The sequence below is a fragment of the Macaca nemestrina genome, chromosome 17 (genome assembly GCF_043159975.1).
Source record: "Macaca nemestrina isolate mMacNem1 chromosome 17, mMacNem.hap1, whole genome shotgun sequence".
Classification (NCBI taxonomy): Eukaryota; Metazoa; Chordata; class Mammalia; order Primates; family Cercopithecidae; genus Macaca; species Macaca nemestrina.
In genome coordinates this window covers 75,821,053-75,842,778 of record NC_092141.1, presented here as the reverse complement: position 1 = coordinate 75,842,778, position 21,726 = coordinate 75,821,053, and the positions used below count along the sequence as shown (strand labels likewise).

Below are 21,726 nucleotides of genomic sequence, written 5' to 3'. Positions count from 1 at the left end.
AAAAAGTTTCACAAAGAGAAAGAAGCTGAGGAGCTTACATGAGTGAGAGAAAAAATCCAGCTCCCAGAGCTGCCTTGGCTCTAGAGATTTCCAGCGCCAGTCCCTGGTTGGGTCCATCTGTGTTTACTGCCACCCAAAGAGCCGGAGCAAAACAAACATCTCGTACCTAAGTCTTTGTGTGCATTTTTGGTTATTTCCTTAGAAAAAGATCCCCCAAAGCAGAACTGCTGTGTGTAAGCACATTTTTAAGACTCTTGTTACTTAGTGCCAAATTGCCCTCTAAAAAAGATTGTACCAATTTATATTCCCACCCACAGGGCATGAGAGGGCTGACTTTCCCAACTCTTGCCAAAATTGGGATTTAATCTTTAAAGAAAGCATATTTTCTGCCAAGTTAAGAGATAAAAACATGGTATTTCATTGTTCTTTTTCCTCCAGGAATTCTAAATTCTTTTTCTGGACCAAGTTGGACTAGATAATTGGTTATTTACCTGGAGACTAGGGTTGAGTTTCTTGATCAGTCACCTTCAGGAAGTTATGTTTTAATATGCCACAAATTTGATGAAGATCACTAAACAAAGGCTTTGTGAAATTTGATAGTGCATTTATTGTTTCAACAAAACTTCTAAATGTTGTTGAGGACATCATTTCTGATATTGCTTGGCATCTCTTCAACGTAATAAAATCATACTCAATAAATGTCATTTGGATTCAGTGCTAGGAAAGGCTTTCTTTCCCAAAGGAACACATATGTTCCCTCTTTTCCAGTAATGACAACCACATAAGTGACCATGGTTCCCACTTTTATTGACGGTTAGAAAGTGCAAAGCCAAGTTTGAGAATCAACAACAGCAATTTTGTTGATGTTTGCAGAAAAGGGATGTGTTGCAGTTTGTTTAATGTTGCTGTAACAGAATGCCTGAGGCTCGGTGATTTATAAAGAAAAGAGGTTTCTGTAGCTTATTGTTCTGCAGGCTCAGAAGTTCAAGGCCATGGCCCTGGTTGCAGTGAGGGCTTTTGTGCTGCGTCACCACATGGCGGAACGTCAAAGGGGAAGAGACACCTGAAAAGGGGCAAAACCCAAGGGGCATCCTGGCTTTCACACAGCCCACTCAGGAGGGAACTAATCTATTCCTGACAGAACTCACTCACTACTTTGAGAAGGGCACCACGCCACTCATGAGGGATCTGCCCCATGACCCAGACACCTCCCACTGGCTCCCACTTCTCAATGCTGCCACACTGGAGATCAGATTTCAACATGAGTTTTGGTGAGGACAAACTGCATCCAGACCACAGCATTCTGCCCCTGGCCCTGCAAAACTCATGTCCTTTTCACATGGAAAATACAACCAGAGCATCCCAATAGGCCTCAAAGTCTTGCCTTGTCTCAGCATCAACTTAAAAGTCCAAAGCCTCATCTGAGACCTAAGGCAAGCCCCTTCCAGCCAAGAGCCTGTAAAATAAAAAGCATGTTATTTGCTTCCAAGATAAAACAGTGACACAGACAGTTGGTAAATATTCCCATCCCAAAAGAGACAAATAGGCCAAAAGAAAAGAGTAACAGGCCCCACACGAGTCTGCAACCCAGCAGGGCAGACATTAAATCTTAAAGCTTCATAATAATCTCCTTTGTCTCCATGTCCCACTTCCTGGGTGTGCTGGTTCCAGGGCTGGGCTTGCAAAGGCCTCAGGCCATTATGTCTAGCATGCCGCCATGTCTTTGTTGGGTGCAGCCCACGTGGCTACTCCCATGGGTTGCAGCTGGGTGCCTGTGGTTTTGCCAGATGGATGTTGTATGCTGCCAATGGCTCTATGGTTTTGGGGTCCCAGTGATGACCCTGCTCCACACTAGGTATTGCCCCAGTAAGAACTGTCTGTGGTGGCTCCACTCCTGTGGCAGGTTTCTCCTTGGGGTCCCAGGCATTTTGATATATCTGTGAAATCTAGGTGGAAGCCACCACACTTCTACCACTCTTGGATTCTGCACACCTGACCTGCCGAGCTAGCACCAAGTGGATATGGATGCCCCAGCCCTGCACTGCTTTGTGACACTGCTCCCTGCTCAAGCAGCCCCAGGTTCAACTCATGCCTCCACTCCAAAGAGCCTAAGTGGTAAGCATTGGCGTCATCATCATTTCCATCTGACACTTCATTATCATGGCCTTTACTGTCCATGTTTCTATTGACATTCTAGTCACAAACAGTTCACCAGAATTGTCCTTAATGCTCCACTCCAAGCAATGTAATCTCTTTAGTGCCTGTTCCTTCAAACTGTATTAATCTCTGCTCATTACCCTGTTCCAAAAGCCACTTCCACATTTTCAGGCCTCTTTATAGCAACACCCCACTCTTGGTATCAATTTTCTGTCTTTATCCATTTTGTGTTGCTATAACAGAACACCTGAGACTGAGTAGTTTATAAAGAAGCAATTTGGCTTACAATTCTGGTGGCTAGAAAGTTCAAGATTGCGCATATGCATCTGGTGAGGGACTCAGACTGGTTCAACTCATGGCAGGGGAGTTGAAAGTGGAAGGGGAGCTGGCACGTGCAAAGAGATCACCTGGTAAGAGAGGACACAAGAGAGCAAAGTCAGGGAAGTCAGTCTCAGACTATTTTTAACAACCCACTCTTCATGGAATATCCTTTCCCTTGAGAGTGAGAACTCACCCACCCCTAAGGGAGGACATTAACCCATTCATGAGAAACCCACTCCCGTGACCCATATACCTCCCACAGGCCCCAGCCCCCAACACTGCCGTACTGGAGATCAAATTTCATCGTGAGTTTTGGTGGGGACAAACAAACCATGTCCAAATCATAGCAAGATGTTTGTATTGACCTTGGTCCTGATGTACTCTTATTTTATTATTCACTTGAAGCCACTTTAAAATCTATAGAAAAAGGCGAAAGTCAAAAACACTCCTGACTATGAGCCCTGGTAGTCCTCGAACCCCTGGTGCAGAGTTTAATGCTCGCATAAGTATTTGTTGACTGAATGAAGGCACTTGATAACAAACCAACTAAGAACAGCATGACATTGAAAAGAGACACTCGTTACTACTTGATCTGAGAGCAAGAAAATGTCACCACAGAAAACAGGGCTTGGGCCAGGTGTGGTGGCTCATGTCTGTAATCCCAGCACTTTGGGAGGCCGAGGCAGGCGGATCACATGAAGTCAGGAGTTTGAGACCAGCCTCTGGCCAACATGGTGAAACCTTGACTCTACCAGAAAAAGACAAAAATTAGCCAGGCATGGTGGTGCAAGCCTGTAGTCACAGCTACTTGAAAGGCTGGGGCAGGAGGATTGCTTAAACCCAGGAGACGAAGGCTTCATTAAGCTGAGATTGCATCACTGCACTCCAGCCTGGGTGACAGAGTAAGACTTCACCTAAAAAAAAAAAAGAAAACAGGGTTCAAGAATAAAAACGGGAAATAAGAAGTACCAAGAGTCTAAAAAACGTTCAGTTATTGTATTTCCAGGAATCCAGTGGAAAATATAATCCAAAATGCATTCAAAATTTTAGGAACAAAGGTGTTCAACACTGAGTTTTCAAAATAATTTAAAAACCAGGAAAACCTAAAATTCCAACAATAGGGGAATTAGTAAGAAAATGTCAATTTTATTATTCCTAAAACATCGAATGCCTGCTACATTGCTTTGTAGTTAAATAATTAATCAAATTCCTCATAAACCGAGGAAATACAAGTGCAAAGCATAGAGTTGTTTCAATGAACACAAAATGGAATGTTTAAGAAAAAGAATAACGAGTTTTTAAAAACAGCTACTGAGACAGCTGTGGGCAAGGCAATTATAAAAGATTAAGAAATACTGCAAAAATCTAAGTGGACTTTACATTCAGCTTTCTTTGTGAATATCTTGCTTCTCTTCAAATAAACTCGAATTGGAAACTGTAAGACAAGTATTATGGGTATAGTTAATTCAAAAAAGGAATTCCCTGCTCAGAGAGAAGTCCCCACCCTTACTGAATGGCCATGCATTTATTGGCTTTTAAGTTATAATAAAGGCCAGGTACAGTGGCTCATGCCTGTAATCCCAGCACTTTGGGAGGCCCAGGCGGGTGGATCACAAGGTCAGGAGTTCGAGACCAGCCTGGCCAACATAGTGAAACCCCGTCTCTACTAAAAATACAAAAATTAGCCGGGCATGGTGGTGCACACCTGTAGTCCCAGTTACTCGGGAGGTTGAGGCAGGAGAATTGCTTGAACCCGGGAGGCAGAGGTTGCAGTGAGCCGAGATCGTACCACTGCACTCCAGCCTGGGCAACAAAGTGAAACTCCGCCTCAAAAAAAAAAAGTTTTAATAAAATGTTTGAAGGATGTGTGTGTTAACATCTGTTATCCTAGCTTTCAGTGACCAATGTCAGGGCCCAGGGGAGTTTGATAAGAGGGATTTGAGGTTGATATGGTTTGTCTGTGTCCCCACCCAAATCTCATCTTGAATTGTAGCTCCCATAATTCCCACGTGTTGTGGGAGGGACCCAGTGAGAGATAATTGAATCAGAGGGGCGGTTTCCCCCATACTGTTCTCGTGGCAGTGAATAAGTCTCGTGAGATCTGATGGTTTCATCAAGGGTTACCCCTTTCAGTTGATTATCTTTCTGTCTTGTCTGCCATCATGTAAGACAAGCCTTTTGCCTTCTGTCATGATTGTGAGGCCCTCCACAGCCATGTGGAACTGTGAGTCCATTAAACCTCTTTTTCTTTGTAAATTACTCAGTCTCGGGTATGTCTTTATCAGCAGCGTGAAAACAGGCTAATACCATGGTACAGTCTTGAAAAGATAACAAGACGATGAATAATAAATAAAGTTAGCAAAGAATCAAAAAGTTTAACTATCTTGGGAAGTTGGGATTTTCTTTTCCTCATCTGTATCAGCTACAATAAGCAGGTGTTATTTTTGTAAATTTTCCAAAAACCCAAAAGCATTTCTGACCTAACCAAGCCCAACCTTTCCTCCACGGGCTGCGCATTGCCAAAGAAATCAGTGATTTCACTCTGACAAGTTCTCTACTCACTGGATGATGCTTGCCTTGGATTGTTTTTGACTCCTGGGGTGGGTGGAGCTGGGGTCTCAATCTGGGGCTGTCCTGTGGTGGGAGGGGGAGCCTGAGGCCCACCAGCCATTCCTGCCCGCTTCCTCCTTCCTCCTGGGCCTTTCCAGGCAAGTTAGTCAGGTGAGGGCGGCTGCAGAGGCACCTGCTGTGTTCTGAGAACTGTGATGCTATTTTTCTCTCTCCTCCCACGCCCAGACAGCTCAAAAAAAAAAAAAAAAAAAAAAAAAAAAAGTCAAGAGGAGGGAAGGCTTCCGGAAACAGTTCCAGGAGGGCATCTAGTCTCATAAGCATCAGAGCTAGCCAAGAGCAAGGAACATCCCCCTTGGTAATGGGATGGACTTTGAAAGAAACCACAGTGGGGGAGAAGGTTTGCAGTGGGGGAGAAGGCCCCCAGCGGGGTCTGGCCCTGAAGCTCCCCACCCATTGCTACATCTGACCGGCTCATGGGACAAGGCTAGGAAGATCAGACTCAGTGCCCAGTCTGGCTGTGCTGCTTAGGAGTTGTGTATCTGGAAGCTGGTTAATTACTTTGGGGTTCAGTTTCCCCATCTCTGAGATGTGAACAATGGCCTCCATCCGACGGAGATGCCATGAGGACTAAATGAGATGGGTGTGTTCAGATGACAAGCTAGGTACTGCATGCATGCCAGCCCTTCCCTTCCTGCCTGTGTGCTGGACTCTGCTTGTTTGGGACCTCTCCTTTCCAGCCTTTCCACCGGACCTCAGCCTCCCTGCCTCCTCCCCCAGGAAGGCATCTGGTGTGCTTGTATCTCTGCGCTTTCAGCTGACTCCATTTGTCTGGTGTTGCTCACCTACATGTTGTTATTTAAGCTCCCTGGACTTCCCTTTCTTCTGTAAAATCGACACAGTAAACAGCACCTATCTGGGGGCAGGGGCTGTCATCGTGGGCTTTAAATAAATGTGCATAAAGAACTTAGAAGAGTGCCTGGTACAGTTCTGATAATCAGTGTGTGTGCATCTGTGTGTGCACAGGTGTGTCTGTGTGCATGTGTGTGTGTGCATGTGTGTGTGTGCATGTGTGTGTGTGCATGTGTGTGTGTGTCTGTGTGCATGTGTGTGTGTGCATGTGTGTGTGTGCATCTCTGTGTGCATGTGTGTTCGTGCGTGTCTGCGTACAGCTTGTGCGATGCCATTTACAGCCCCCTTTAGACTTTTGATTTGTGCCATTTCCACCTGTCTGTTGAGTCCCTGAGCCCACCACTAGCTCTTTAATTTCTCTAGAACCATTTTCCACTTTCTCCCCTTATGCCTAGAATAGGCCTCTTTGCAATGTATTTATTGAATTAGCTTTGTTAAAAAAAGAATCTTGGGGAGACATCCAGTTCTGCTTTCTTAGAGCCAAAAGCACTTCTCGCCCACTCCCTGCAGGCAATGCCCTGCTCTCTGTGTTGTGCACTCCCAGGATGGGGACAGAGTGTGAAAATAGATGGCCTTGGCCTTTGCCCATGTGCATTAGCATTTTCGCTGAACCATAATTTCATCCCCAGAGCACACAATAAGCCAGGGGCAGGGGGGAAGCCCAGGGAGTTAAATAATCACTCAAGCGTAACCACAGGCAGCCATTGCCTCTAGATTCTGGGCTAAAGGACAGAGGTTGAGAACTGGTGTTTCCTAGGCTGAAGCTCATCATGAGTTTGAGAGATGATCTTTAATTAGTTATTTTGTGCATATCTTATCTCCTTCATTAGTGTGTGAACACCTTCAGGGCAAAGCCCATGGCCTAGTAAGGGTTTCTGGAACATGTTGCTAGGCTCAGAGCAGTCTTGGGATCCATTCATTGACTCAGTCATTCAACAAACATTTTGAGCTCCTATTATCTGCCAGGCTCTGCTCTAGGTGCTGGGATGTAGCAGCAAACAGGATGGACAAACTGGCTCCTCTTAGAGCTTCTATTCTCATGGGAAAGGGTGTGCATGTATGCACGTGCACGCACACAGAGGGGAGAGAGAGAGAGAGAGAAAGCCAGTTAGCGCCTCTCCGAGCTCTCTCTCCTGGCCATTGAACCCTTGGTCCCAGAGCTGGGCATGTGAGGATGAAAGGCCATGGGGAAGGCTGGGTGATGGGAGCCACAGAGGGCTTTCAACAGGGAAGGGCTTGCTCAGGCAAGGTCCTGCTGGCTGCTGAGCAGAGAGGGCCATGAGGGTCAAGGAGGCCAGAGAGGAAGAACAGGGGAGATGGAGAGAAGGGGAACTCTGAGTATGTTTTAGAATAGGGTTTCTAACAGTAGCAGCACCGACATTTGGGTGGGATGACACCTTGTTGGGGGCTGGGGGTATCCTGTGCATGGTGGGATGTTTAGCAGCAACCCTGGCCTCTACCCACTCAATGCCAATAAAACTTCCTTCTAGTTATGATAACCAAAACAGTCTCCAGACATTGCCAAGTGCCCTGTGGGTGGCTGCATGGCCTCTGGCCGAGAGCCCTGATTTAGAGTAGACCCAACAGTGCCTGCTCATGAACTCGATGGGCGTGGTGGGCATGGGACAGGGAGGCCAGTGCTGGACAGAAGGACTCGTTTTTGAGTATCCACTTTGGGTGGCACACACTGCCCCTGGAAGGGCAATTGTCCACTGCCTGGTGCTCAGGTTGTCTCTGCTGCGTCTGTGGAGCCAGGAGGACCAGCCATATTGGATACGCCTCTGAGACCTCCGTGCAGGGGTAAACTTGGGTGGAGCTACTCAGTCCCTCAGGTCACCAGCTGCCTGTGAGGATGCTGCTTGATGGCCCACTCTGCTTCATTCCGCATTGCAGCCACAATGAAATAAAATAAAAGCACACTGGCGGAAGCAGAGAGCATGCTCAATGGCCATGGTAAGCTACTCTGCTGGGCAACGTGAGGAGTAGCCACAGCTACACACACATGTGAGGTCAACCAGCCCAGAGTGAAGGTCAGGGCCAGCCCAGGGGGGCAGAGACCACATTGCTCTGAAGACCTGAACATTGTCCTTTGCTTTTCTTCAAAACAGCCTCCCCGCCAGCCCTCACATTGGCAGCTGGAAGACCCTTCACCTCCAGGAAGTTGAGTGTGGCCGCGGCATCTTACGGATGGAAAAATCCACCGAGAGGATGCTGACACTCGAGTAATCTGGCTGCGAACAAGGCCCGGAGGGAAGAGAATGCAGGGAGGCATGTGTATGGATGTAGACTGCTGGGAGGAACAGGCGGGGCTAGGCGGGTCTGGGATTAGGGGGCTATGGGAGGGAGGGTGGCAGCAGTGGGTTGAAGCCATGAGCACCAGGGGAGAGCATCCCCCAAAAGGTGAGGGAATCAGCAAAGATTGACTTCGCCAGGGCTGGATCTTGGCTTTGGTGTTTGTTGTTTATTTTATTTTATTTTTTGAGATGGAGTCTGGCTCTGTCCCCCAGGCTGGAGTGCGGTGGCACGATCTCCGCTCACTGCAAGCCCCGCCTCCCGGGTTCACGCCATTCTCCTGCCTCAGCCTCCTGAGTAGCTGAGACTACAGGCGTCCGCCACCGCACCCGGCTAATTTTTTGTATTTTTTTAGTAGAGACAGGGGTTTCACCGTGGTCTCGATCTCCTGACCTTGTGATCCGCCTGCCTCGGCCTCCCAAAGTGCTGGGATTATAGGTGTGAGCCACCGCGCCCGGCCTAATTTTTGTTTTGTTTTGTTTTTTAAGAGACAAGGTCTCCTTCTGTCATCCAGGCTAGAGTGCAGGGGTGCAATCGTAGCTCACTGCAGCATCGACCTCCCGGCCTCAAGTGATCCTCCTGCCTTGGCCTCCCAAAGTGCCGGGATTATGGGTGTCAGCCACCATGCTCAGCCTGTTTTAATTCTTTTTGAGGACAATTCCCTCCATTGCGTTGAGTCGTTAAGTGCTGGGTATTTTTGAATGTTCCACATTTGAACATTTCCCCCAATTTTTCAACCGTGAATAAATGCAGAACGAGGCGGCTGACACTCAAAGTGGGGACGGTCCTGAAGCTGCATCCACAGTGTGGCCAACAGGATGTGTGAAAAATAACTATTTCTGGAGAAAACGTCTCAAGACTTGAGCAGAATTCATTCTGGAATCGTTCCTTCCAGTGGAAGAGCACCATCCAGCCTTGGATGATGTCATCAGTTGCTGGGCATCCCTTGCAGTTTGGGGCATAAGACTGTAAGCTCCGTGCAGTCAGGGACCGTGCCAGCCTCTTCTTCCCCAGGGCCTGACACAACTCCTGGCCCTACGCAGGGCCTCTGTGAACAGTGCATGAATGAATGAACGCAGGACCTGCCAGAGCACCGTCCCAGTCACTGTCTGGGCTTTGATTCAAAGCAAGACATATTTTTTAAGTAAAAAAAAAAAAAAAGCCACTATAAATGGAGGGTCATGCCTGAAAAACAGGTGAAGAGATGAAAGTGTTCTGCGGAGTGTGTCTGAAGTCAAATGCTATTTGTTGAACACTGGAGGAAAAATAATTGCCATACCGCGAAGGGATGTAAATAAGGCCAAGTACACAAAGGAATGATCATTATCTTTATTCATACACACTTGCTTCCAAACTACAATTAATGTTTCTAACAAAGCGTATCATGCAAACGGAGATTAGAGGTTATACAAACTGAAAAAAAGCAATGCAGTAATTTATACATCCATCTCCTCTGCTATATAACCAAATGGTGTTTGACGGTTGAATGGCCTCTACATTTTGTCAGCAGGTGCTTATACAGAAGGAAAAACCTCAACCTCTGTCTCTTCCTCCAAACAAAGTTGGGGTCTTATGTGATGTTTTTCAATTAATGATTGAAACATGGTATGTCCTTCACACACAAGAATCATGTAGCAAAAGCAATGACTTCAAATGCTTCTGTTTATAAAAGATATTCTGAAAGACCCTAACAGAAGGGATGTGAGGTTAATATTTAGAAAACCTTTAGACTCAAAATAGTAACTGTCTTCATGATTGATTTGGAATATTCCAGTAAACCAACCCTTCAAGAAAAGAATTACATTCTTCCAGAAAGAATATCAACAAAAGTCTACAATCACAGGAAGGGATACTCCTAAAGTTAAGCAGAGTTAACAAAGACAGTCGTTTCATCAGAAAATGCAAAGCCGCCTTTTATCTTATTTTAGAAAAAAAGGTTCTTATAAAGTGGACTTGACACCTATTTTCTGAAAAGGAGGGTTTTGTCTACTCGCGTAAGCGATAACTATGAAACAGACGTCAATAGGCACGTTTGCTGCTGCCTCTTATATCTTGGGAGATCGAAGTATTTCTGAGTTGCCCAGTGGGCAAAATCCTTACAGGGCATCTCTGAATCTTCACCCAATGTGAGAGACCTGGGGACCAGGGGTGTCTGGGTACAGAGCCAAGGAAGCATCCTCCTCCTACCAAAAGGTGGCCACAGAGCCTCACGGAGCAAGGAAAGGGGTCCCAGAAATCCCCGGGAGTCCTATTCCAGGGCTGCCTCTGGATAGGGGACACTAAAAATATCTTTCCTGTGGTTTGGAAGTTTCTAAACCTTAAGCAGTTGTCCCCAGTGTCTATTAAAAACTCGCAAAGCATCAGTCTGCCAACAAGTTTCACCTGAATTTGTAGGTCATTCCCACGTGGACTCCACACCCTAGGAGCATGGGAAAATCTGGCAGTGGGAGAGCAGGTCGGGGGCGCTCCAGCTGACCCAGGCTGAGTCCTCCTACAAGCTCCAGGGGATTGGAATCTTAGGAAATCGTCAGTTGCTTTATTCTAAAAACTCATTTTTAAAGAATTATTATTAAAGTTCTCTATAAAAAAGTACAAATAGCCCAGTATATTCAGTTGCTATACTGGAATTAACAAATAATTTCTTCCTTTAGGTTAAGAAAAAGTCTTTGGAATTTGTGGGCTTTTGTGTAGGGTCACTGTAAGGCTGTTGGATGGCTGAGTGTGACCTCCACGGTTATTAACTGTCACCTGATCACATAGATGAGGGGCATAGGGGTCAGAATCATTCGTGCTGTTGACCTTCCCGAAGAATCCCAGACACTATGGAATTAACACAATTGTGTTGACCCCATTTCTAGATGGTGGCCTTCATCCATGTGTACATCAGGTAACCTTCCCAATTTTCTGGATCTTCTAACAGCAGAAACAGATAACGTTCCCTAGATCTGCTGTGTCAGCCCGAATGGGAGGAGACAGGAGTGTTGACTGTCCAGTGCATTTCACAACATGGAGCCCAAGCAGCTTAAGGAAAATGACTTTTAAAAAATATTTTGGCTGGGCATGGTGGCTCATGCCTGTAATCCCAGCACTTTGGGAGGCTGAGGTGGGCAGATCATGAGGTCAGGAGTTCAAGACCATTCTGGCCAACATGGTAAAACCCGATCTCTATTAAAAACACAAAAATTAGCTGGGTGTGGCGGCGGGCACCTGCAGTCCCAGTTACTCAGGAGGCTGAGGCAGGAGAATCGCTTGAACCTGGGAGGCGGAAGTTGCAGTGAGCTGAGATCGTGCCACTGCACTCTAGCCTGGGTGACAGAGCAAGACTCTGTCTCAAAAAACAAACAAAACAAAAAACAAACAAAAAACCAAAAATGTCCTGGCCGGGCATGGTGGCTCATGCCTGTAATCCTAGCACTTTGGGAGGCCAAGGCAGGCGGATCACCTGAGGTCAGGAGTTTAAGACCAGCCTGGTCAACGTGGCAAAATCCCATTTTTACTAAAAATACAAAGATCAGCTGGGCATGGTGGGGGGCACCTGTAATCTCAGCTACTTGGGAGGCTGAAGCAGGAGAATCGCTTGAACCCGGGAGGCAGAGGTTGCAGTGAGCCGAAATCGTGCTACCGCACTCCAGCCTGGGCAACAAGAGTAAAACTCCGTCTCAAAAAAATAAAAATAAATTTCGCAACACTCCTTGTCAAATTGGTGTGTGGCCACTAACAGAGCGCCCTTGTCCTTCCTGGTGACTGTCATGCCTACTGCTGTCCTGGTAACTCTCATCACAGCCTTTGGGCCCCCGGCTCAGCGTCTGTTTCGTGATTACGATTGTCTGGTGTGCCCAGCAGGGGACATAGGCGCTCCTACCCTTGTTGGGTTATAAAGAAAAAGGAAATGGTGTGATGTGTACACACAAGAAATAGGTGACTTCAGAAGACCAAAGTGAGAAAATGACTGTCAGATGGTATCACCTTTCTGAGGCTTCTAAAAATACAAGACTGTCACTTTTTCTCTTTTCAGTACTGAGAAAACAAAAACCAGCAAAACACAAAAACAAAAACCTCTGAAATGTCTCCTGCTAAGTGGAACCAGGTGGGAACTGCAGTGTTAGTTGTGTGGTGTTAGTTGTTAGTTGTGCAGTGTTAGTTGTTTGTATGACTTCTCCATTTATCCTCAGCTGCCATAATTCTTGGCAGGAAGCCAGAGAGGAAAATGGGCAGGAACCTACTGGCCTCTGGGGTACGCTGGATGGTCTGGCTCTGCCCAGAGAACTATGAGCTACTTCAAGGTGGGGAGGGGAAAGGGGCTTCCAGCAGCTGGTGGGGATGTTGTCAGCGTTTGGGGGTGTTTTCTGAGGAGGAACAGACTGTGTCCCTGGCAAAACACTCTCTTGAGGGCCAGCAGACGGAAACTTCCATCTGCACCAACCACCTCCGATGGGAAGCCGTTGACAGTGGCACCCCTTCCTCTCCCTCCTACTGCAGGCATATTTCTGGATGCACCCAAACCCTGTTCTTCTCTGGCTCCTTCCTGACTGCAGCCCCCGCCTCCCTCTCTCTTCTCAGCACGTCCGTGGGGATTCTCTGGAAGTCTGCACCCTCCTTCCAGGAAGTCACCACACTCGCCCAAGGACTTTGGTTCACAGAGGTGCTCAACAATCATTTGCTGGGTTAGCCTGAATCTTGGTCTTTCTGGCCAGGCTTCCAGAGCTCTTGGCCCCATGGTTTTCTATTAAAATTCTGAATAAGAAGGTCTAATACGTGGCCTCAGAAAGGGCAGACAGTGGCTCTGCATGGACCACACGAGGCCAGGGGATGAAAGGAAGGGGAGCGCTGCTGGAGCAATCATTTTGACTCCTGTGGTTTCCGATCTGCCTTTTGAATTAGCTCTTGCCTGGATGTGGGCCTCGCATTAACCTCGGAGGGCGGCCCCCGGCAGCATTCCAGTGACTTCCTTTCAAAGCCAGCACCTGGTGACCTTCAATTGAAATGCCAAGAGACAGGCTGCCAGCCCATGGCCTGCAGCCTCAGGGAAAGGCTCTGCCACCTAGGAGTGGCCACCTTCCAAGGAAAGAATGCAGAGCCGTTTGAATGGCCTGCTGTGGTCATAGCTCCACGGGTCCCGCGGGGATTTGGACGGTGCTAGCTTCTGCCCGGTGGCCTAGACCTCCGCAGGCCCTGGCAATCAGGTCGTGCTCAGGAGCAAGGACTTCCCAAAGGGTCCCCCAGAGACCTCATGTGTGGCTGCGGCAGTTCCACAGCTCACCCCTCGCCACCATCTCATTTCACACAATGCCCACGAAGGGGCCAGTACCATAGAATATCACAAACTGATTCCGAGGCGAGCCATTGCTCATGGTTATCTACATGACAGTCCCGACAGTAACAGTCTTGGGCTGCTGAGATCTGTAAAGCCCTAACCATTACCCACATTCAACACTCAGCAATGGATAAAGCAGGTTCCACTGACAACACTGCACCGGGCCCTGATTTTGACTGTTTCCCCCCGGGGTTTGTCCTGGGGTCTGCTGTCCCTCAGGCAGTGTGCTGGGCACCCCCGTCGGGGCATTTTCTTGGAAAACTTTGCCACACGGTCTGAGAGAATAACAGCCAGCTGAGACGGTGAATGTGTTTCCTAGAGAAACAAACTTGTGGTTGATGGGGTTGCAGGGAAGGCCTGAGCCTGCTGCTTGCTTAAAACACACAGGCCGTTTGGGGTGCTGAACAAGGATCCCTAACCCCATGTGTTCCTCCATGGGACCTTCCTCCTCTCTGGGGGCCTCATGGGGGTCCGTCCTGCTGCTGCTCCATTCTGGGCAGGGGGACCGGCCCTTTTGTCTCCTAGGCTCTTTCTATAAACCAGTCCCTTTCCCCTCGGATCAGAGGAGGTGCACCTGGTCAGGACACGAGCCCAGATTGTGCACTGATCCGCAGGGCCGCAAGAACAGGGGAGCCAGGCCACCCTGGAGTCTTGATGTCTATGGTGCATAAAAGATGGCAGAAGAAGTGGCTCTTTTCTGGCCGGGCCCATTCCCTACCCCGTCTCTCCTTCTACTCAGGGTTGCCAGGACCACCTGGGCCTCTCACCTCAAAAAGCCTTTCATGGTTGTATGTTCTGCGAACTTCAGGCAAACAGCCAGAGGAGAAAAATAAGGCGAGTTTAGCTGGGAGATGCTTCTGGGAGGAAACAGAGTGGCTCTCTACAAGGACCGACAGCTACTTTCACTCTCTTTCTGTTTGTGGTAGAACCTGGCTCCTCTGAGGACCTTGCATGGGGGGTGTCTCACCAAAGCAGCGTGCTCCTCCCAAGGCTGGAAAGGCCAATGCCACAATGGCTGGAAGAAAGTCCGCGGCCTCTGAAAAGCAGGTGCTGGTGCCTGCAGGGCACGGCTGTGTTGGTCTCATGAAGTTTGTGCGTGCTGGAGCAAACGACAGGTCGTTGAAGAGGCAGCAAGACAGCACGCTTCCTGCGGGTCCAGTACACACAGCAAGAGGGGAGTCTCCCCATCCCTCCCACCCCTGGAGTCAGCAACAGTCGCAGGCTGAAGGGAAGAAGGAAACACACACACACGGACACACAAAGGTCAGCCCAGGTGCTGTAGCAACGCCACATGTGCACCAGTGTACTAGGCAGACCGCAATCAGACACTTCCTGTTGTGCCCAAGAGGAAGAGTGGCGGAGGAACTGGGATGAAAGGTGGCATTAAGAAACTAAGAGGGAGTGTCAGCTCAAAAATAGTCCTCACCCATAAAAATTTGTTTGCAGGTAGAATCAAATATATATATATATATATACACACACACGTAGTAAGAGCCTAATCTATCATGTAAAGTAGCCATTCATTTTTGAAATTTTATCTACATTTAAAAATTAATCTATCTGATACAGTGCCCATGTGCGGGGAGGGAAAGCACAGAAGCAAGGGATTCAGCTAAAACTTAATTCGAAAAGAGGATCAGAAACAAGAACCTGCACAAATAAGAGCACAATTGTGTCTTATAAAATTATTATAATACTCTCTTTATACTTGATACGATTATATCAATAATATAGATTCACTTGTTATTAAGGTTTATTATAAACATGCAAAATTCATTGCATGATGCATTTGCAAAACATATTAAAATCCTTCTAGCAATAAAACATCTTTGAGCTGTTAGGCATCCGGGTTTCCTGATTCTACAGCTCCAGGTGTACTAGAAATGGGAATCAAAACCGTATTATTTTTATCCCTAAGTGGACATCCAGGGCTGGAGAAGGGAGGAAAATCAATCAGTAGGGGCTGATGCTAGATTCAACACTTCCAGTAAGTTACTGTACATCGTACTTTCATAAACGACACTGCAGCCTATTAAATAAATAAGTACAAAAGGGGAGAGGGCGTACACTTCAGCTTCTTGAGAAGGATAACAAGGTAGGCAGCAAAATATTGGTGTGTGGGGGGTGGCTATTGGCGAACAACACTGGTGAGTAGTGGCATGATTACTGATGGCACCCTGGATTGAAAAATAATCTCTCAGAGATTAAAATGAACGTACATACACACTGGCTTATCCTTGATCTGAAATGATTTCACACGCTTGTTCAGCAACGTCCTTAGACGATTTGGCCTCTTACAAAGAATGAAAGTATCAAGACAGTTATCAGCCAAGGAGGGTACCAGATGACAGATTTACCCAACACTCCTCTGAGGTTTTTTTTGTTTAAACTGGTAACTGCTGGACTATGGTTGGGTTAGGATTTGTCAATGTTTGGGAACAGTGATTAGGTTCATCCTGGCCTTTCAGATTCTAGGGGCCATTTCCATGGAGGCAGAGAACGGACGCACAGGGTACTCTGAGGCCTCCCCCACCCCCAATCCCTCCCTGCTCACTCTCTTGGCTTCCTGCTCTTGGATTCCAAGACGTCTTGGGTGGAGATGTTTCCAGCCCCCTGGGCTGGGGTAGGCTCACTTTAACATCTCTGGTTGGGGGATTCCGATGGTGAAAAATCCACAGATGGAGGGTATGGAAAGTATATCAAATTGTACCCAAAATGGGGCAACAGTCTGTTTGCTTTCTAGGAAGGGTTAACCTAGAGGCAGACATAACTTCTACAGAATTAAACTGGACACTGTGCATGACGTACCATCTTCCACTAAGATAAAAAGTTCTTGGTTGTAAGAGAGAGGCCCTGAACAGTTAATCACATTTGGACTAATAACCCTACAATTTTCAGGCCTCCATATGGAATCAGACACAAGGCCGTGGCCTTAGAATTTTAGGGTTAAGGATCACTTCCCACCGTGGGGAGGGCTGGGGGCTGGGGAGGCATTTGTTCTCGCTGGTGAGTTTCATACCGCACTCTGTAAGATGGGGTGCACAAACTGGGGGTTGACATACGAGAACCCTTCAAAATCAGACTGGTCTATGTTAGCGATAACCAGCTGATCAGGCGGCGTTAAGACGGGCTGCCCTCGTGTGAAGAACTTGTCAAAGTTTTCTGCTCCTTTGCCGCACTGTGGAGAAAAGACAGAAAGAAGGAAAGGTCAGTCCGCAGGACAACGCGCAGCAGCTCTCCGAGGGCCCTCTCCGGGGAGGGGCACGGCCCTGGGGAACTCGGGGCTGGTTAGGCAGGAGGAATCTTGGAAGACTTGCAGGCCTACTGGATTCAAAAGCCAGGCACAGCAGACAACGAGGAGTTACCCAACTGTAAATCTCGAAATACCCCGAACAGAAGCCCTGGGTGGGAATGCACGGCTGGCAATGAGGCAGCAACAAGGGGACAGCCCCTGTCCCCTCACGTCCACCTCACCGAGCAAGCGGAGCTGACAGCATGGAAGCCACGCACGCGGGGCTGTCAGTCACAGCTCCGTGTTGAAAGGCCAGGACGTTGGCTGGGGCTGCAGGCAGTTACCCCTGGACCAAGCGAGGGGGGTGAGTTACTGCCGACATCTCGTTCTTTGCCGCAATATTTGCAATGAAAAACTGTGTTATCCTTGCCTTCCTACTGGGCTGCTCTAGCAACCCCAGCCCCTAAATTAAGCTTCAAGCGATATGAGGTAGGTGTGGCGGCAAGGCTGGGAGATTTGCACCTGGCCCAGCTAGGATTTAGCACACCTAGCCACAGTTGGCCAGCGGGCAGGCTGGGCGACTGGAGCTCATTTGCAGGGTGGTCTCAGGCTGGAGGTGGTTTGCAAGGCACCCTGGGGAGGCAGGGAGAGGCCTGCTGTCTCGCCTCTTCCTCTCTTCCAGGGTCCACTGGGGTGCTCTGTGCGCGTCGAGGCTGCAGGCAGAACTGCTGCATTGGAGTCTCTGAGACACACAGCCGCTTAGGCAGCATGGCTTGGTAGCCTGACCCCAAAAGTGGGGAAGGGGTGTCTCTTCACTTTGTCAGCCACCCACAAGGGTAGTGGCGTGTTGAAGTCCCCGAAAGCCCAGGGTGATTCTGAAGCAAGAAGAGTTTCACTGAGGATCCTAAGAAAGATTTTCCAGATGTTGCCAATTATTGCCCTGGGACCTGCTGCTAGCACCACAGGGACAATATGGATTCAAGCTGAGCTAGCACACGTTTCAAACTAACTAGGCATCCTTGGGTCTCTAACAGAGAATAGCTCTGGATTAACTGTGAAGTGGGGTCCACCCAGTTTGCTCATCTGTAACACTGGGAGAATCATCACACCTCCTGCCAAGGCTGTCACGAAGGTGAAATGTATGGGTTTTCACAGAGCCCAGCAGAGGCGAGAGGCTGCGCGTGCTGCTAGTGTTTTTATAAGGCAGTTGAGTCTCATGGGCTGTGCTTTCTCGGCTCCTTTTTCACACTTTCTCTTCTAGGAGGTGTGCTTCAGAACCTTTTTTTTTTTTTTGAGACAGAGTCTTGCTCTGTTGCCCAGACTAGAGTGCAGTGGCATGATCTCAGCTCACTGGAACCTCTGCCTCCTGGGTTCAAGTGATTCTCCTGCCTCAGACTCCCGAGTAGCTGGGATTACAGGCATGAGCCACCATGCCCGGCCATGAAGCTACTTTCATTACCCTTTTCCCACCTACTTTTCATCAAACAAAACCTGCTCCTAAGTACCTGTTGAGGTGGAAAGCATGTCATAAATTCAAAGTAAGGTTTTTATGACAAACAGCTTTCCTTTCTGGGTTTATTAATTTTTTTTTTTTCTTTTTTGAGACAGGGTCTCATTCAGTCACCCAGGCTGGTGTTAGTGGTGTGAGCATGACCCACTGCAGCCTCAACCGCCTGAGCGCAATTGTTCCTCCCACCTCAGCCTCCTGAGTAGCTGGGACTGCAGGTATGCACCACCACACCTGGCTATTTTTTGTATTGACAGGGTTTCACCATGTTGCTCAGCCTGGTCTCGAACTCCTGAGCTCAAGCAATCTGCTGGCCTTGGCCTCCCAAAGTGCTGGGATGAGCCACAGGCATGAGCCACCGCGCCCAGCCTCTGGGCTTATTTCCATTTTAATAAGCGACCACCTACTCTTCACCCAAGGAGATTTCACACTGCAATGAATGGTGAGTATGTGGGTGACGTGTGTGGTGGGGCAGGGGGATGACAGGCAGGGGCTATCTGTGTGCTTTCAAGTTACTCTGCGGAGCCATACAGACATGAGGCTTACTGTCACATCCGTCCTGCCTCTCACACGTGGGGTAGCAAAGCTTGCGCTCTCACGTCCCACGTGTCCATGGTATATTTCCTTGAAAGAGCACAAAGCACCTCAAAGCCAAGGTCAGCAGAGGCAGACTCTGCAATTCACATTACCCTATGTGTACAGGCCATTTGCAAACACCGAGAAAGGCTCTTTGAAAAATAAATAAGGGCACGCTGTTTCTTCCTAGGAATTAATCGGGAGTCTGTACTTAGTTCATCAGTTAAACAAATAGAAATCAACTTTCCTTGGAATTCCACATTCAGATGCTGCTGTGATGATGACAACAGCCAAAGAAATAGCCCTCCTCTGGATATACCAGTGGTTCTCAACCAGGGATGATTCTGCCCCCAGGGAACCCATTTTTGGCCATCATGACTCGGGCGGGATGAGCCTGGCATCTAGGAGATAGAGGCCGGGGATGGTGTGGAACATCCTACAAGGCCCAGGACACTGCCCCCGCCCCAAAGAATGATTGGCTGAAAATGTCAACAGTCCTGCTGCCGAGAAACTCTGGGACATACCAAGACTATCATGTTAGGCTGAGTAGGTCCTAAGATCCGTGTGAGGGCAGACATGAAGCCAAAGTAGGGAATTAGGCGAAGCAGCCATATGCAAGAGTGGACAATGGAGAAGTGGCAGAAGTCCCAAGGCAAAAGCATTTGGAGCAAGTGTGACAGCTCAGTGGAGCTGGCTTTGGGAACATCCTTTTGGAACCTGATTCATCAATACTCATTGCCTGTAAGAATTCAAGTGAACCTACAATCAGGGCTCCCAGAGGCTGGGATGTGTAGTCCTTTAATAAGAGATCATCCGTGCTTCTCTTGATACTCACTAACCATGCAAAGATGAGCAAGAAGGAATTTCTGGAAAAAATATAATAAAAGGACGTGAGTCCCCAAAAGGACGAGCAAAGCAAGCCAAGGTAAAATGTTCTCTCCCTTCTTCACAGGACACATTGGATGAATTTAGGGCTGCACAGATAGACTAGACATCTAGGCTGGATGTCTGTCCTGCTCTAAATTTATCAATGTGTTCTGCAAAAAGAGTACACAGGTCTGACCCTTTCAGTCCCGTCTTTATGGCATTTTAGTCCCGTCTTTATGGCATTTACGAATCATTGTCCAATGGGACGTTTCCAAAAGCCATGGCTTTACTGCCAAGGAAAAATAAAAAGCAAACTAAAAGGAGATCTCCCAAGCTCTAAAAAGGGGACCACAGAAACCTTCCCACTGAGAAGCCTGGAGAGGGAGGCTTGAGGACATCCAATTCTAAAGCTGGTGTCCAGAGAAAGGTCACTCCTGAGGGTGCCCACTGCTTGAAAAGCTAAGTACTGTGATATAATGGGACAAAAATCCCTTCCTGGTTAAGAGCTCGTGTTCTGCCTGTGCAGAGGTCTGCAGAGCTAAGGGGGAAGTTGTAGAGCCTGGATCAACCCAGTTGCTGCCCTGCAGTCACACTGAGTGCGGCTGTGCGGCTTCTGGTCTCAAAACTGCTCACTGCTGGAAACACCTTCCTCTTCTTTCTCACTGTAAATCTCTCTGGAATTTTCCTTGAACTCAAAGAGGGAGAAATCTCACTTTAACAAATGAAAGCTGTTCTTAAATTGGTTCTCTTCGGTGGAGAGACAAGAGGCAGGCACAGGCCAAGGGCGAAGAGTAGAAACTAAACCACTGAAGTTCAGTCACATCAACCACGGGACAGAAAAGAGCTGTGGGTGGATCTTAGCAAGCAGGGGAAGAAAGCCTGGAAGGGCTGCAGGATGACCTGAGGGTTAGATCAGCTCCGAGACTCAAGAACTTTTTATTCTTAGGGAGATCAAGCCACAAAGAAGTCTCCTTCGCCCCACCAAGAGCCAGGGGGCAGCACAGCTATTTCTACTCCAGACTCGGCGTGGTGAGAAATACCGTTTCCTTTTCCACCACAGAAGGTCTGCCAGTGTATTATAAATGAGCCTTCCACAGCTCTTAGCAAAAGTAGCCCTGGAAATAGACAATCTACTCTCAGTCAAATTGGAGAAGATCTTGAACTACTCGTTTTCCAAGATGTTAATGTGGAAAACCACCCCCATCACCATCACCACCACTACCACCACTACCACCTCCTACTGAAAAAGATAATGAAAACCAGAGATTTCTGGATCCTTGGAGAAAGGAAAAGCAGTAGATTCAAGAAGCTACTGCATTCCTAATATGGAAGAGATTCTTCCTATTATCAATGTTCTAACCTTACTCATCACCATGAGCCTGATAGGCAATGGCCTCAGGTGCCATCTTGGAGCTGAGCAGTGAGCAAGAAAAGGCAAAGAGGCTAAAGGGCTGAGGGGCACCAAGCATGACTGCACGAACACCAAGTGAATGAGTACAAGATGACTGCAGGCAGCCTCCCGCCACTCCTCAGGGATGAGGCAGGCAGGTAATCACCACCGCCATTGGAAGGGCAGCCTCTACAGCAGTCTGTGACAGCAGGCAGGTGTGGTTGTCCATGGCCTCAGAGCTCTAGACCACCCAACAGCCGCTAAAAGTAACATTTATACCTTGTGAGCGAAACTGGGCTGGGTGTGCACTATCTCCACCTCCAAAGGTAACCCGCGTCTTTCCCCGACTGAGGCTTTTGCCCTCTGGGATGTGATGGGTACCACACGATGGGTATGGGACAGAGATAAAGGGGAAGAGGACATCAGGGGGTGGTCAGACCCAACCAGTCAGCGTGTGACTCTTGAACTCCCTGAGACCAGGTGATGTTGACACCCAAGGGAAAGTGGGGACACAGAGGGGAGAAGGATGTGGCCAGAGATCAAGAGCCCCAATGTATAGCTTTGGCAAACTCAATGCATCTCTCTGTGAA

The 21,726-nt window shown here is 48.2% G+C and overlaps 1 protein-coding gene and 1 pseudogene across 5 annotated transcripts in view; both read right to left on the bottom strand.

The window, feature by feature from the left end:
- Positions 1-424: 424 nt before the first annotated feature.
- The window catches only part of LOC105469029 (protein kinase C alpha), a 528,020-nt gene continuing 506,718 nt past the window's right edge, over positions 425-21,726 (bottom strand). For 4 of the 5 annotated variants that reach the window (XM_011719548.2, XM_011719549.2, XM_011719551.3 and 1 more), the window contains one exon: positions 15,305-16,742. In XM_011719548.2, coding sequence (XP_011717850.1) covers positions 16,578-16,742 — 165 coding nt within the window. In that variant the 3' untranslated portion in view covers positions 15,305-16,577. Of the gene's footprint in view, positions 2,565-15,304; positions 16,743-21,726 lie in introns of those variants that run through there. The other variant, XM_011719550.3, reaches the window with a different exon arrangement.
- On the bottom strand, positions 9,561-15,154 carry LOC139359672 (uncharacterized; annotated as a pseudogene).